Source organism: Vipera berus, assembly GCF_964194415.1.
Source record: "Vipera berus genome assembly, chromosome: 2".
Taxonomy (NCBI): Eukaryota; Metazoa; Chordata; class Lepidosauria; order Squamata; family Viperidae; genus Vipera; species Vipera berus.
This window is the reverse complement of record NC_138203.1, coordinates 251,166,609-251,184,790: the sequence shown is the minus strand read 5'-3', so window position 1 is coordinate 251,184,790 and position 18,182 is coordinate 251,166,609. Positions and strand designations below refer to the sequence as shown.

General features: G+C 35.6%; 1 protein-coding gene across 21 annotated transcripts in view; it reads right to left on the bottom strand.

The window, feature by feature from the left end:
* The window catches only part of FOXP1 (forkhead box P1), a 678,799-nt gene that overhangs the window by 110,107 nt on the left and 550,510 nt on the right, over positions 1-18,182 (bottom strand). For 17 of the 21 annotated variants that reach the window (XM_081321542.1, XM_081321526.1, XM_081321537.1 and 14 more), the window contains 2 exons: positions 4,147-4,284; positions 2,214-2,303 (listed from right to left, as the gene is read on the bottom strand). In XM_081321542.1, coding sequence (XP_081177668.1) covers positions 2,214-2,303; positions 4,147-4,284 — 228 coding nt within the window. Of the gene's footprint in view, positions 1-2,213; positions 2,304-4,146; positions 4,285-16,214; positions 16,368-18,182 lie in introns of those variants that run through there. The other 4 variants (XM_081321529.1, XM_081321527.1, XM_081321535.1 and 1 more) reach the window with 3 other exon arrangements.

The following is an 18,182-nucleotide window of genomic DNA, read 5'->3' as shown; positions in this document are numbered from 1 at the left end:
GTCTTTGTCTTTCTCTCTCCCACATTAGGAGCAAAAAGTGATTGATGGATTTATTTCCTTATGTAATACCAGGGTTTTAATATCCCCCAATCAGATTCCTTTGAACAGCATGCAAAGAATCTCCAAGGAGAATCTCTGAAAGAGTAAAACAACAATAAAGCTATGGCCGGTCTCCATCTTCACTAGGCAATAGAATTGTCAAAGGTATATGTAAGAAATTCCAAGCATACTTCTGGGGGAAGCACACACTTCTGACCTCAACCAGACAGCATAGATCCTCCCTGGAGCCATAGCTCAGCAGCAGATTGTGGCCTTCATTAAGTCCATCACAGATACAAAATTCAGAAGAAGGCATAGTTCCATACCTGGGCAGAACAAGCCAAGGGATGCTCCACATCTAAGCCCACATGCCCATGCTTCAGTGACTCCATCCAGCCATCTTATTCTCTGTCGTCCCCTTCTTCTATTGCCCTCAACCTTTCCCAGCATTAGGCTCTTTTCCAGTGAGTTCTTCCTTCTCATTAGGTGGCTAAAGTATCTGAGTTTCAACTTTAGGATCTGGCCTTCTAAAGAGCAGTCAGGATTGATCTCCTCTAGGACTCCTCTAGAACTGATAGGGTTGCAACTCTTCAGGGTCGCAGCACTTCCTGATAATAAACGACTCCTCAAGTGGTAACTGTGATTATTTGAATTTCCCGCCCTATAGTAGAAAAGCCTCTCTCTAAATAGCTAACACTTCCTTTAACCAATATTTTGAGCTCCAGCTTGCAGCTATGCAAAGAAAGCCTCTATACCTCAGAATCCTTTTTATCCCCATCACTCAAATGTCGAGGACTTGGGCTTCTTTGCAATGAAACCTACATAAAGCTGAATGAATGTGAAGAACAATCCTGGACCCACAGTCAGTTCATAACGAGAACTAGCTGGTCTAATAAGTATGATTGTTTTCCTGCTGAGAAAATATGGTGCCTCCCAGGCTCTTCTCTCTATCTTGTATACATGCCCACACAAAACCCTGCAGATATAACACAAAATAACTGGTAATGGCACATAAACTGTCTTTCAGCAAATTCTGTCCATCATCCTTTATCTTCTCTCTCCCTGTAGATGCCCTAATGGGCTCCAAGAGAAGTACAGTATCTCCTGGAACTATCTAAAAAATCTCTGTTCCTGAGGTAAGTGCAGCTGTTTGGCAAGAAGTAAAAGGATTACAAGCAGAGACATTAAAGTGCCAATATGCTTCCAAACGAAAGGGACTTTAGAATTGCTCATTCCGTTATTTAAAAATATCCGAGGTTGCTTCAAAACGAGACAATTTTCCAAGACTGAGATAGCTCTGATCATTTTAAACACTCAGCAAGAATAAAATACACGAAACTGATTTTTTTAAGCTGCTTTTATTTGTTTAAAATATTAAAACAGAGCAGTGTGAGAAGCGATGCCACCATCTTTGTTCATGGAATACGCACGAAACACAAGTTATCCATGGTAGGGGTACTTGGGTGAGCTACCATAATATAGTACTCAGTTGGGTAAGGACCAAGTGAGCATTTGATGGCACAAAGCAAACTCAGCTCTTTTTTATATTAGATATATGTACGGATCTGAATTCTTCTGTCATAATGTTTAAATTGTAATGTAGATGAAACTACTGGATTCCATGAACACATTTAGCACCAGACTTTCTAAAAAGGAGTAGAAAGAACAGTAAAAGCATTGGGATTATGCATCCCTGGTTGGCTTAAAATACCCCAAAATAATTGGACACATTTTTCTCAGGGTTGCAATGGAGGGGTCCCCTCCAACAGGTTACACCTGTAGGAATCAAAGCTGCACATGTGTGATTTAGTAAAAAAAAAAGCTAGAATTTATCAGTCAATTGTTTGGCAGAGAAAGGAAATGCAAACCCAGCTCCATCCAATTCCTGAATGGCAAATTCTGGTTCTTTTCACCAAGTTATATGAGCATGTGACTTACTGGGCTGGGGAAGTTTATTTTACTTTTTTTATCATAACTACTTTGGGTGTTAATTAATCATTCAGCCAAAAGATGTTCATGAGAAAATAAGTGGCCATGAGAAAATAAGTTACTAGCCTTTATATTGCACTAAGCTGTGAAAGGACAAATTTACCAGATAAAGGGATTTTTTAAATAGCTGCTATACTTTCATTCATTATCTCTAGATTGTAAATAAAAATGGATTTTAACAGTACCTCTTTAGGTTGTTTTCCAGCATGTTGTTGCTGTAGAAGTTGAAGCTGCAACTGTTCCTGCTGTTTCTTATAAAATTCTTGAAGCTGCTGCTACAAAAGAAAATAAAAGGAGACAAGGAAAAAGAAGAAGATAGAGGCTATTAAGTAAAACAAATTGGGATAGCCAATTCTGGATCCCCTTTTGGTAATAGACAAACGGCGATTTGAAAAATAGCATCCTTTTATCTGTAACGCTCTGACCTTTAGTTTGATACTCGACAATAAATTCAATGCACATTGACTATTCTTGGCATTATCGTTTGAAAAGTAATCTCCAAAATGAACTGATGAAAAACATACCATTTTCTACACAAACTAATTAAAATAAGGCAAGGGATGACCTTTGATTGAAACAACAAAGCCAGAATGCCCTTGCTAGGAGTGCCTGGTGAATCTTTATTTGGAACATATACAAGCTTTCTAAATCATTGTTGCATTGTACTGTACCAAGCATCATTTAGAACCGACACAGGGTTGGTTCCCTCTCCATCTACTTTACTCACTATTCCAGACAAATAGCTCATTCGATGCTTCTGCTCTGCGAATTAATATTTGAGAGAATGAATATATAAGGCACCGGGTTCAATGTCATCTTGCAATAGTCTCTGGCATTACTGCTCTATGAATGAATGAATGAATCCATGAATGAACATTTCATTGACATACATACCACACAAAGTTATTTGGGGATTTAGTTAATTAACAGCATTTTGGAGGGAGAGAATGTTAATCCACAGGCTGTGTCATAGCCTTCAAAACTCTAGTATGCATTTCTGCTGGGTGGCTAGTACGTGCTTCTGTTTTGATCACTATGACAAGATATCACCCTTGCTATTTTTCACCAGCTACCTTCCACTCATGTATGAGCCACAAATGAAAGAAAAGTGATATTAGTAAGGATTTAACATAGACTGATTAATACAGTAAAAGGGGACAGACCACAGTTGCACAGATATTCCATAATATTTTATTGGGGGAAATAGATTATATTTCAATGCTCTCTTTATTTTCAACTAAGTTAGCATGGCGGGCTTACCTCTATTACAAAAGTTACAACAAGGTATTAAATAAAACTTCTGGCCAAGTAAAGATTTAAATTCAGCTCTCCTATTTCTAAACCCAACACCAACTCCTACACTGCAGAGGCTGAAAAAAGGCTCAGCTACTTCTGTTGTGTTACATTGCTGCTTCCTATGGTCTAAAGGATGAAAACAGCGCCTATACTAACAAATCACAACATGAATTCTTTCAGGCACACACTGATGAAAACTAATTCTTAGAAAAGTATATGAAGCTTGGCGTCTCTTTCAGCCCATTCTCAAAATATGACTGGTAACACACGTAGAAAGATAACTTGGGAAGAGTCAACTCTTCAGACCGTGATTGTGCCCAATCATTATTCATAGTTGCAACTGTGGCAAAACTACAACTCACGAATGAAGGTGAACATACGTGTCCCAGAATAACGTTGCAGGAACTGATCTGGATCAGTCACTGGGACCAGAGGTTTAGTCTTCCTAAAGACTAAAAAGGTTTAGGAAAACTAAACCTCTGGTCTCGGTGACTGACCCAGACTGGATCCTCAGAACTACAACTAATATAAACACCATTGTTCAGATGTGTACTTCCTAGAGTGAACATGAAGGAATGGCACGTCTTTCAACTTGGATGCTCTACAGATATCTTTGGGAATATGGTCGTTACTAGAATTCCTAGCTGGCGGAGAATTCTGGGACTTGCAGTTTCATCCTCTCTCCTGGATGCCAGGATATAAACAGGTGACAATCTCTTATTTTAGGAAGATACTCGACGTAGGAAATGGCACCACTGTAACAGCCTTCCTTTTCCAATAGCTGTGTTGGTTAGCTAAGCAGCTGCCAAAGAAAGTAGTTACCTGTTGAAGCATGAGTGCCTGCTGCTGTTGGAGCAGGACCTGAAGTTGCTGTGGAGTTAGCACTTGCTGCTGGAGGATCTGCTGCATTTGCTGGGGAGTGATAACTTGAGGTGTCATCATAGCCACCGACACTGGAACCTAAAATATGAAGACAGCGTAAAGTACAAGCAGTTCAACAAACCTTCTGTCAAGGGAGAGTTGTTTTGTTATATTTCGTTTTAAATTTCTCTTTCTCCTCTACACCGTCAAAATAATTGCTTTAGTGAACTTGAGCTGCAGTCTGAAGAGCTTTTTTTTTTGAATAGGCAAGTATAATAACTGCATTGTTAGATGACCCCAAAATGTTTTTTCCCCTATAGCTTTTATTTTAAAGGACAAGCAAAGGGATAAAAAATAATAATAATGACCGCATCTGATTTAGTTCAGGGAAACACTGTGCCCTCCAAACAAGCTTGTTTTCTACCCATTCCACAGAAATAGATTTTATGTTCTGAGAAAATCAAGCTATTAATCTGCGCATCTTCTAGAGGTGCCTATCAATTTTGACAAATGTTACATTAATTAACAAGTAAGACCCTTCAGAAGCGGCCATTGGGGAGTTTCAACTTAATGACTTGAAACAAATTAATGCAATTTCAGCGATACAGAAAACACACCTTGTTCCCCAGCAATTTTAGCAGTGGAATTCCTATGATGATGCCTCAACCGTTCCGCATTCACCTAGCATACAGATGGCTTCAATTCTTTCGTATTATGTGAGATACCATTAAAAGCCGCTTTCCATGACATTTCAGTGACAAACAGCTACAGTGATGAACTTGATAGCATTTCATATTTGCAACTGTTAACACGTTTCTGCACGGGCATCTTTGCAACGAACCTGTACACTCTATCTGAAAGGATGATGTCTTGTTCAGATAAAACACTGACATTAAAATGACAGGCTGTCTCGGCCAAGGTTACACAAATTGTATTCAAGCGGATACCTAATGACAATGCTCTGAATCCTGCAAGCTTTCTAGAATGTAATTTAGCTATTCAAAATAATCACTGCACTTGTGTTTAATTTGCAGACTACATGAGAACCATTTTGTCAGTTCCAGTAATGCAACAAGACTATTTTACAAGAAACCCCACCAGAAAAAGAGAGACAGAGAAAAAGAAGAAAAGATAAAGGGGGGGGGGGAAAGAGAGAGAAGAGTTACAATTAAGGGGGGCACAAAAATCACATGACTGAATAAGTAATATTTAAGGACAATACTTTCCTTTAGTTTCAGCTCAAATAGGTGACAGCAAAAAATTAAAAGCCATAAAAGGATATACTTAGTTAAAAAGAATCTGCTGTCATCTCATAGGCTGCAATGAAAGGTAATAACATGTTTTGAACATTTTTATGCAGCCCTTGTTAAAAAAATCAGCAGACAATAGCTGCTCGGGAGATAAAAAAGCTTTAAAAATATTTCAGGGGACTAGTAAGCAAGAAAGAAATGCAGTATTAATTTTATGTAACACAATGTCTTAATAGGCAGCTTTCCTTGCCTTTTTCATATGATTTGTCCTATCATTTCCATAGCAAATTCTCATTCCTAATTTCACAGTCATTGTGCACTGATGTACCGATTTCTCAGCACCGCTAATTTTGATGAACAAAAAAAAAAAATAGTTTCTGAAGGTCAAATTTATGTACAGCAAATACCGTGCAGTGAGGTTTTGTGTTTACCTATTTTAGAAGCAATGCTTACTGCATCTGTTTGATACTATTATACCCTTTGACACCCCCCCCCACTAACATAATACAAGACACTAGGCCAGCAAGTGTCAGCAACATTGTTGTATCAGTTAGGGTTACCAGGATATGTGTTGCAATGTAAAGTAACCTGAAGCACCTATATCCCCTATGGACTGTATGAAAACAAATGTGTCTCAAAGCCATCCATTTGAATTTACCTGAAAATCGGAAATATTTTATGTTACGCACACTTCTATAGTGTCAATTGTTTGCAATGCTTACAACTGAGTTTTTACTGTCCTATAAAATTACAGCACAATCCACTAAACAAATTTTAAGAAATGAATACTAAAATTCCACAGATATTAATGGTAACAAGCACCAAATCCATACTAGAGCACTGAAATATAGGTATAGAACGGTTAAGCATCACTGGCAAGTGCTGTGATACAGAGACTATTTTAATTCCTTAAATCATTGTCTTATTGATTTCCATTCAAGTAACAAGCGGAAGACATATATAGAGACAGACTGATAATAATGAAACAAAGACAAGAACAAGAGCATAAATAAACAAACAGAAGAAATAGATTAGATGCTGATTTGACACATTTACTGGGCTGGCAGAAACAAGCTTTCTTTCAGTCTCCTGCAATCGCGAGACTCTTCAACATATCACAAATGATGCATCCAATTTACGCAGAGTGAGCTGGGTTGTGGGACAAGTTCAATAAAAATGAGTCCAGTTACATGCAAGTTAATCTGGATCCAAACCAATAACATTTAATTCTAACATCAGACGGGGTAGTTTCAGTGGTTTAAGTACTTAAAAAAAAACCAATTCCATAGAAAGACAGAGATCACATGATTACACTTTTGATTTTGTAGACTTCTGTTAAAAATATTTGACTGAATCTGTCTGCACTTCATATTTGTCCTTCAACATTTTCACTAGTTTAGAATTAAAATATTGTGCACTATTTCTTAATGTCATCATTTTCTTTTATAAAGAAAGTTTTGTAATTATATTTTCTTAATGATGGATTCAGTTGTACAAAATCAAACATTTTTGGATTTTTTTAAAAAAAATGTTACTTCTGATTGATGTACCAATCAATTTTATTTGCAGATTTAGGATGGAAGTATACATAACGGGTTTTTCTTTTTTTTGGTCTTCTACCCAACATTCTTTAATGCAACTCTGGGTTTGACATGAAGAATAATAGACTTGTCATAAATTAAGGAAATGAATGTTTCCTTTCCTACAGATTACCTACTGCACAATACTATCATACCTTTTTGAAACTCAAAGCATTTTAGTGTCCTACAAGAAGAAAGAGTTTTACTACTTTGCTCTTTCCATTTTTTGGAGATCACAACTTTTTTTTTTTTGCTTTAGATGATAACAAGATCTAGATCTCAAAAAAAAAAGAGTCACACATAACTGGCAGCTCTCCTTTTCCTGAGGTTGTGACAATGAACAGGTAGTGCACTGAAACCGTATTTACCAGTTGTTAGCAACCACTGCAAGCTTAGCCCAGGATTATGACTAAAAAGACCTGAGACATGAACAAGGAAACAAAATGGTCTTGCCTCTCCCTTGGGATGCTGGTGGGAAAGAAAGAAAGAAAGAAAGAAAGAAAGAAAGAAAGAAAGAAAGAAAGAAAGAAAGAAAGAAAGAAAGAAAGAAAGAAAGAAAGAAAGAAAGAAAGAAAGAAAGAAAGAAAGAAAGAAAGAAAGAAAGAAACTTTCTTTCTTTCTTTCTTTCTTTCTTTCTTTCTTTCTTTCTTTCTTTCTTTCTTTCTTTCTTTCTTTCTTTCTTTCTTTCTTTCTTTCTTTCCTGGGCCAGCAACAAGTGTTAGCAGCTCCTGAACGGCCCCATTATGTCCTAAGGAGAAAGGACATAATGGAAGCAGGACTAAGGAATGGCTTCACAAAATGTTGGAATGAAAACACTGGCTGTTGTCCAAGGGAAAAATGCCATTTGCTTTAACTTCAGCAACTCGGGTCTTCCTCACTATTCCTACTTCTTCTCTTGCCCACTTCAAGCATAAAGTGGTGGAAGGAACTGTATCCACACCCCGCTTCCAAAACACAAGGCAATTTACCTAGACTAAGTTTTAAATAAATACGTTTGGATATCTATTTTTTTTTTCATTTCCAAATATCCCACTTATTCATGTCACTAGTCCCTAATACTGCTAGGATTCAAAGAGAATGTGATAGCAGCAATGGGCTATTACAGTTCACACTTTATTACCCATAACTACTAAGGTCATTAAAACAAGAGTGATTGTACTGATCTTAAGTTATTGATCGTGGTTAAGTACTGTTATTTAATTCTATGCAGAATATCTGGGAAGCTGCTAAAGGCACTCGGGAAAGAGTGCTGAAAATTATAGTCAAGACATGGAAATTTCACGGAGATTCATAAAGACTAGCTAGTGGCTTAAATCAATAGTAATTAAAGCATGTAATTTCTAAACTACGGTTTCTAATATTTATGACTCATGGTTTGAATATATCTCATCAAAACAGTATGTCTTTTATATACATTACACTTATATCTGAGTGAAATAAGAAATCTCTATTTAATCTTGTTCTTTAGCATGTTAAGACTTTAATCCTGGATGGGTGAAATTTGAGATTCCTTTTGCAAATAATATTTAAAATCCCGTTCTTTAAATCTCATCTAATTTTATAAAGAAAAGAGACCTCCTATTGGTAACTATCCAAACACATCAATCAACAAACATTTATTGATAGAACATGTCTTCATGACTCTGGAATAAACTAATTACAAGGTATGCTAATAAAATACATGTTATGAATGACAATAAAATGCATGAAACATGATCAGCGTAATCATAAGAGGCTCCTCCACAGTAAAACAAATGAAGGTTATAGATTATGCTTATTGATTTCAAGAACATGTAAATCTATATAAAGCTAAGATACAGACAAATGGAAGTTCAGATAGCAATCCACAGAACATTTCCTTAGGAATAAGTTTCATTTAATACAGAAGGACTTTAATTCCAAATACCAAATATAATACCAGCAATGTGCTACTCATCAAGTCTGCTCTGTGAAACAACCATCACTTCATTGTTTTATTTTAATTTTAAGGAGACAGTTGTGTGATTTATTTAATAGTCTTTCCAATAGTCTCTTCTATCTGTCACCCAGGGTCTCTGAGCTCAAAGAGCACCAAGAACCCCATGTTAATAACTTTTACCCAGTCCTCGTCACTGACAAACAAGGTGTGGTAGGCAAGTAACATGACAAAAACAGTAAAGGCAACATACAGTTGTTTCCCTAATACAGTCCTAGTAGAAGTGATCTGCTGACATTTCTTCTATCAGAAATGGAAAATATGCCTTTAAATGAATGATCCTAAAAATAAATGATCCTAGGTTGATTTCATTGGCCTATATCTCACATCATTATAACTTTATATTTGGTTCTAAAATTACTTTTAGGATAAAATGGTGAATCCAAGACAATATATTTTTTTCCTGAAATTCAATTGTTTAATTAGACTGACTGCTAAAAAACCGGACTTCTCCAACTTCCAATTTAATATATATCAACATCAAATGCTATTATTTTAAAAAAATGTCCTCAGTTTAAAGGAAGCTCCATTCAATGCTTATTTTATAATTTCTGTTTTGTCTCTATGCGTTTTACTTTTCTGCTACTGCCGTTCTCTTGTTCTAACTAAGGATTGTGATGATAATAATAAAAACAACAACAACAATTAATTTAGGAGATAAATGTATTTTTAACGGCCTCCCAATTCCTTTAGTGGCTGAGAAAGAATACTGTGGTAGCCAAATATAAGTTATAGAAGGCCATTTTAAGGCAATGAAAAATGTTAACTCCATCAACTTAGTAAGACCAGTGTCTACAGAATAAAAGGCACCTCAACTGATTTGAGTAATGCATTAATTCTAAAGTTGCCGATGTAACAATAAAGGAGGGGGAAAATCATTCAGCATAATGCTAAAAGCAGTTCACCCTCTGGAATAAGGAAGCATTAAATCACATTATCTTTTTCTCCCTGTGGATAAAACATTTCTGACACAATATTTCAGGTCTACAAAACAAAAACAATTAAAGAGAAAAAAGAAACCACACAGAGCTGGAAACATTCATGCGGAAATCATGATTCTGTTTCATTATGCAAAGTAGAATTTCACTTTTAAGACTTCAGTATTTTTCCTGAAATAACACTGCAAAGAACATGACGACAGGTACTGTTTATTATATTAATGTAAAATCAGCTAAGTAGTCAGTCATTAGCATAAATGTTCTATCCTCAACAATACAACCTCCTATTAAAAAAAATGAGAAGGAGAAAAAAAGAAGAGTGAAGCTCTTTACAATTCAATTAGCATGTTTTTTTATCATTTTGTTTATTGCGCTTCACTAAGAGTAGGAGTTTAACTAGAGACATACACAATTAAACACAATACATTTTCCTGACTTGGTTAATAATTCTGTGCTTCCTACTACATAAAGCTTTCTTTCCTAACTGAAAGAAAGATGAGGGGGAAGAGGAAAATTTATATTTGTTTTAATAATGAAACCTTAGTGGAACCTGACACTATCTCCACTTAGCTTACACAATTGATTTCTTATTTATGTGTCCGGCTAAGAGTTAAAGCTATAACACATATCCACTTCATTTGCATATAAACATAGACTTTACATAAATTAAGACTTTATTCTTAAATGTTTGTTATTGATGAACACTTTTCCCTGTCTTATTTAAAGAGACATGCAGAAAGAGGAAGAATACGGATGGAAGGATTCACCTGCATAGCAGCATTACAATAGAAGGGAATCTTCTTTAGTCAACATTTGTTTTGTTTCTCCTTAGCTTCTTAAAAAAACAAAACAAAGCAAAAAAAAAACAAAACCAGGAGCAGAGCCCTGAAGAATTTGTACATTCTTAATCTCATCCCCACAAACCTCAAACAGTCAAAAAGTAACAACCACGTATCCTCAATTTCATTAACAATCTTAGTGTTTAATATTTACACACTAATTTAATACATGCGGGGAATCATAACAAAATGACTATGATTAAATTAGCATTTTAACAGTTGCACACCAGGCAGGTTTTTTTTTAATTCTGTAGCATCTCAAAAACTGTAAAATTTACACCAGCAAAATAATTTCCAATATTAGCATATATTTTTATATTCTATTTTCTTACACAAAAGATTTGAATTTGCCTTTTTTTTCCTGGGTTTGTGAATGAATAGACCAGAGGTTGGGATATACAAGAAATTATACTGGCTAATGTAATATTAATAACCAATTAAAAATATGGTGAACTTACTCCCAATCAGACACAAAATCGGAGACAAATTATGACAAGATCTCTTCAAGTTACAGACTCATTTCAAGCAGGTCACAATGCAGAGTTACAGCCTTTGCAAATAAATATCTGCAAAAGTTTAGTTCTTGTAACATATTGTGTTTCATATCACAGGTATGTTCATCTACAGAATTCTAATTGGCACTCATTCTACTCATCTTTAATTTAAAAAATCCCATCAGATTTATTTCTAATAAAGACATAGTCAAACCAGAATATTTCCTGTCCTTTAAAGACAGAATACATGGGGTTTCTTCCTCCTTTAAGGATGCCTTACAAAATAAGACAAATGAAAAAAAAACACAATAAAATCTTCTCCCCAAATGGTGCAGTAATTAGAAAAATAGTGCAAAATTAATACAATAAATAAGCTATCCTTTCCTAGAAAATGTAAAAAATTAAGCTGCGAGAGTATTTGGTACTGGTTTATAGGGAAAATGTATCAAAATTTAATGTAGTCTCCCAAGTGTCATCTTGTTTTCTCAAGACTTCAAATAGAATTGGAAAATACAAAATAATAAGCCCTTGAGAAATCACAAAGTCAACCTTTTTGATGTTATTGGTTTACCTTGTTCTCTGTTATCTGAACAATGATGTTTCAGATTTAAGGGCAAGATTGAGAACTTTAAAATTAAAACATACTACTGTTGTCCAGTTGTCCTTCTCTTTTCCTTCAGAAGGACTGATATGAAATCAATTCCTAATGAATGAGAATAACTCTAGTAGAAAGCCACAGCAAAGTGGATAATTGTTCAATGTTCATTTATACCTCCATTCCACCCTACCTCATCACATCATATACTGCAGACAGGAGAAATACTTCCCAAGAGAGGAAACTGCTCTGAAAAGGTTAACATAAAAGACTACTTCACAAAACTACTTGATTCTCTTAAAAAAAATATCAGACACTCAAGTTAGCTTTAAAGATGAGGAACACATGGGACAGTCTCTGCCTCTATATTTTTTCCCTGCCCTTCAGTCCTTGACAACACGGGGAGGGGGGGAAGCATTGAAAGAAAAGAAAAAAATGAAGACACCCCCCCCCCCGAAAAGCATTTAAACTAATGTCTGAATTTCAAAGAGAATGTACTTTCAAGCAAACACTATCCGACTTTCATTAAAACAAACAATTCAAAATCAGCCAAACAATATCAAGTCAGTCTTCAGTATCAGAACTTTCTCACAATCTAGCTCTGCAGGTGTGGATTTGGGAAATGGGAGGGGATTCTTTTTATTTACTTATTTTCTGCAACAACCATTTGGGAAGGGGTGTGATAGATAGATAAGAAAAGAGAACAATGTTAATCTCTCAAGTAATAAACATATTTTACAAAGTAGATTGATTCTGCTAGGGAAAAACCATTGTCAGATTTTGTTTTGCCTTTTCCATTCTCTAAACTTTTAATATGATTTTCCTACCTTTAACGCAACTCATGTTCTGCTTTTTCCAGAGCAATAGAGTTTGAGGCATTGCAATCAGCCATTCATTTACATTTTCAGCACTTTGGAAAGAAATGAAACTATAGTGAAATGAACATGAGACTTCCTACACAATCTCAGGTCTCACCATCTGCTGATAGCTGACTATTGAAGAAGATTTGTGAGAAACTGTATTAACATATTTGCACTGCGCCTCTTAAAAATTAGCATATAATTTAAAATTTTACCTCTTTAACAAAATCAATAATCTTTGCTGCTCACCAAGCATATTTGACACTTTTAAAAAATTATACCTAGCCATCCTGGTCAGTTTGAAGGGGAATCAAAGCTAGGTACTTATCTATCTCCATCGAAACTTACGATTTTTTAATTAAATCCACAGTAGAACAATCTAATATTTTTTCCTGTGGGTGCTTATAGTTTGCAGAAAGTGATACATTTCAGTCAGATACTAAAGAATTATTACAGTCCGACTTTTACACCTGCATGATGCATTTACTAATAGGAATTTTCTAATGCTGATAATCTAAAAGAATCCGTCTAAGAGTTCTCAATTTTTGAAATCAAATTAAAAGAAGTCAACCGCTACATTGTATGTGCATCATAAAAGCAAAGCTGATATTCTGCTTTTAGGTGTATAAGAGTTAAAAAGTTCCAAGAAACTATGATCCCAGGTCAGTTTCAATGCATCACTCCAATTTTAGCCCAATTGGGTATGGCATCTCCTCATTCTTGCCTGTATTAGGTAAGATGCTGTTTTTGAAGGGGTGAAGTGGTTAGGACGGGTATTACAAAGTATAGTAAAATGTACTTAAAATAATAGTTTGTTAAACTAACAAACAAAGAACAAAACCGCATTGAAATAAATCCTCCCTATCATAAGCTTTCTGATGATTTATGATTTAACCAACTCAGCAAGGTTATGCAACACTGCATGCCTTTTTAGATGCATTATTTGAGCCAGTTGAGATTTAATTAAGATCACAGCCTCCAAAATCCCTGTCAAATGAAAAATTCACAGAAGACAATGCACTATATATCCTCATTCAGATACTCTCCTCTCCATGACTTTGGAATAACATAAGTTAATCCTGTTTCTATGGTGGCAGACAAAAGTTAACAAATTTTGTTTTCTTTCAACAATGTGTTGTTTTCTGGTTTATACCATGAGATCATACCTTAATAAAGAAGGGGTCAGGGACAAGCAGTGGGAATAAGAACCATAAAGCAGTGAGAATTTGCAGAAACATGTCTCAAACACCAACAGATATATCTTGACATTTTCACTGGTCTGCTGTGATGTCACCCTGTTTTCATATAATTAACTCTTGTTTGTAAGGGTGGCATTTTATACTATCTGTCCATTAGTAACACTGTGACAATGGAGTATTTTTTTAAAAAAAGAGTTATTAACAGTATCATATTTTGGCAGGCAATGTGTTAAAAAAACAGAGTACATATAGGTAATGACTGTAAGTCATTATGATGTTACTCATGTACAAATGGCCAGATTAAATGTCTCACTTCACCAAGATGCATTTTTATTCCTATTAAGGTTTATAAAAACTGCAGGCCTGTAAATTGTTGAAGAGTTATTTTTAAAAGGAAGTTCACAGAAAGAGTTTACCTCTTGCAAGTATGAATTTCTGTTTGTGTTATCTTACCATCATTTTGCTTATCTCATAGTTTAGAAATGACAGGTGCTAGCAGTCTTTTGTTTGACAGGCCCCTACACAAATAACTGTCGTGCCTGAAAAGGCTAATGCACTACTAATGAACAATAAATCAGCTTTGATTATAAAGTGTCAGGCCAATCAGTTTTCAGTTCAGCTCTATCATATTCTAGGCCAAATCGGCTACACTGTTTGGACAGGATTTGTTTTCAGATTTATATCCGTATCAGGGCAATTTCAGGCAAGACGAAGAAAGAAGACAGTGTGGTTGTTTGAAGTTTTCAACAATGTTAGGAGTCTCTCTGCTTCTCTCTCAGAAGCTTCAGTACTACTACTACTAATAGTAGAATAGCCCTGCTTTCAGAACTAATCTTCTAATGTTATTAGAAAGAATTAAAACTACAGAATAACCACATACAACATTTGTCCATATTAGCCATCATGTATACATAGAATTCAAAAATAAATACGGCCATAAATTCATAAATTGCTTTTTCAACTTGCACTCAAACTGGGCAAGAAGCTGGGAGTGCATTTATGTTACCTCTACTAAGTACTTGATTTTAGCTAGTCCATACAACATAATTAAATCCTGTAATAAGCTTTAAGGCACATATGCCCATATATGAGCATATATCTGTATATACAAAAATAGACCCATCAATTAGACATACACACATGTGAAAACACAACTCATACTTCTGAAGGACTTCCATTTTGCCATCTATTTGCTTCAGAAATATCTATCAGTAAGGTAAAAGTTTTTCTTCAGCAACAGATCTCATTCAATAGAAACAAAGCACATTTCTTACGTAGTAAGCTTATCTTCCCTTTCCAATCTTTTCTATTTTTATTTTTTCATATAACATCCTAAAATCTTCTAGAGTAAGTTGATAGCGGTTCTTTGGGTTTAAAATTGCACTTTACAGAAGTAAATTCCTCTACGAGCTATTCAGTTTCTCTCTCCTCTTCAACTGTCAGAAGTGAAAGAGTTAACCTCAAAGAGGAAGCATGTATATATGCACTTTGCTCTAAACTAACCACCCACTTCCTAACTGTTCCCTCCTCTACACTACCACCACCCCTTAAAAAAATAATCTCCTTTTGCAAGAAAATTCAGTATTCTAAACCTGATGCTTAGCTTGGTTACAGTTAGATCCAGTTACACTTATTTCTTCAGAGAACATTAATCCTGGTAACTGTCAAAAGCAAACCTCTCGTACATAATTTCACGTGGCAAATTGTCTAGCAAGTGAAATCAAACACTTAACTGTGCCTGACACCGAATTTTGCACATCTGCAGTTTTACTCCCCTTTTTCAAAGAAATTATAATTAAGGCAATTATGCCATAAATATTGAAAGCATGCCTCCAACGGGGTAGGATAGAATCTCACTCATATATTTGTATATAGCAGCTATATTCCAAAAACAGCATTCTTTTCAAGGCAATTATTTACGAAGTTGTTACACTTACTACCAGACAAAGAAGAAATGTATTTTCATGCCCTGCTCACACTTTTTTAAAAAGGCTGTTCTCAAATCTTCCCTTAAAAGTTCACGAAAAGAAGACACAGGCCTACATAATGTGAATACAGTTCGCTGACGATCTGTTTCTCAGATTCTTTGTAAAACTCTTGACTGAGGAGAGTAAACAAGAGTTCAAAAAGCGAAGAAAGAAAGAGAGAAAGAAAGAAAGAAAGAAAGAAAGAGAGAGAGAAAGAAAGAAAGAAAGAAAGAAAGAAGTTGAATAAACAGCCCTATTTTGTCCATGCAAAATTAAAGATCAATGCCCTGTATTATTTGAAACAAATAATAAAATCAATCATATTGACAAACCTGACAAACTCCATTTAGCTGCCACCACAAACACAGTGCTGGGCCATGAAGCTCTTTAAGGCTTGCTGTACAGTCTTCAGGTTACAGACAGATTGCACACACAAGGGTGCTCTGGGCTGACAAGATGCGAACTACCCAATCAGCCACGCCCTTCTCCACCAATCACAACCAGCCTCTAAACATAATCAGTTCAAACACCCCTACACAATGGGCCTCTCTCTCCCTCTCCCTCTCTCTCTCTCTCTCTCTCTCTCTCAGGCAGGTGAAATAATGCTTTTGTGAAATAACGCTTTTGTCTGTAAAGCAACTACAATTAAGTGCTGTTAACCCTGTGACCCAACCGTGTCTGTTTCTGTGCTCTAAAAAGCATGGCAAAGAGCATATGCTTACTCGGTCCTTTGCAAAGATCACTTCCAAACTATTTTTTCCCCCCTTAAGAAAACAAAAACCAACCCAAATGAACGCAGACTAACAGATCTTTTTAAAAATCTCACGGTGAAAGAGCTATCTATTCAGCAGTGCCTGTTCAGCGATAGTACGGAGCAGCAAGCAAACACAACCTTTCACAGCAATCAGTTTTAAAAATCAGATAGGCCGAAAGAGGAACAATTGTACTTGTGGAGGGGGGGTTAGGTGGTGGTTAAAAACCTCATTTGAAAAATCAGGTGGGTTTTTTGTTGTTGTTGTTGTTTTTTAATGGGGAGATACTTTGGATATCTCTTTAGCAAAAATGTTGCTTTTATTATTTTGCAATCCTCTAGCCTTTTCAGATACTTCTGTCTAGTGCAGATTATTCACGGTACAATCCAGTATAAATCATGCAAACATGTACAAATAAGTATTCAACAGGAGTTCGTACAAATTATTTGTGTGCCTGGCCTATGCAGAGAATAACCCACCCACCTCCTCCAAATAAACCAAAAGGAAATGAATCACGTACTAGGGAATGATAAGATATAAAAATTTATCACAACCACAGATGAATCTATTACAGCCCTCTGATCAAAGTTTTCCACATAAGGATTTTTATAAACCTTGTTGTTAAAGGCTCAAACAAGTATTTCTGAACTCAGTGTTGGGACCTTTTCACTAACAGATTTGATGGTTCTGTGCAATTAAATGCAGAACAATCAGTCAAGGTGTCAAATGGCCAGATAAAAAGAATTATCACTTGCTCTTAGGCATTAATGCCCCTTTTCCTCCATCCCACCCCCCCACCCACCCCAAATACTGGAGCACTTAAAATGTATCTATTGACTGAAGTTCATCCCGTTACATTTGAAAAATGTAGTTTGATATTTTAAAATAAATAAAAAAAACATATAGTATTATAGATATTACATACAAATAAAATTAATCTGACTTTATTTTTTTCTTACTCTTGTGTAAGAAACATGAATGCAAAACAACAGTTGTGCTGTTTGGGGGAGTAGGGAGAGACCCACAATACAAAGGGATCTAACTCAATGATACTTTGTAATCACATGATAAACCAGATGTGATATGGATTGCTTTCCATAGCTTAAAGTGTTTTCAGTTAGACAACAAATTAATGAAATGTTTTGTGCAGGTCACTAAAAAGTTGACCCCTAGCTTATGAATATTTAAGAATGGACTACACACATCTTATGTGAGATCCTAAATCTGCCAAAAAGCATCATCCCTGAATCAGATAAGATTCTTGCTCTTAAATCAATGGCTGAAGTAAAACAAATCTACATATCAAGGATATGGATCTTAAATACGAATTGTGACTATTATAGGACATATTTTGCAACTGTATTACGTAAAGAAAAATAATGCAAAAGCAATCTGGATTAAAAGCAAAAATAATATTGTGTAATTTTTATATCCTTAAAGGTTGTACACGTTTGAGTATTTGAAACTGCTGAGAAGGAGGAGGAAGCGGGGGGGGGGGGAGGGGGAGGGGGGCAATGGAGGCTATTTAGTTAAAGCTTTGCACAGTTT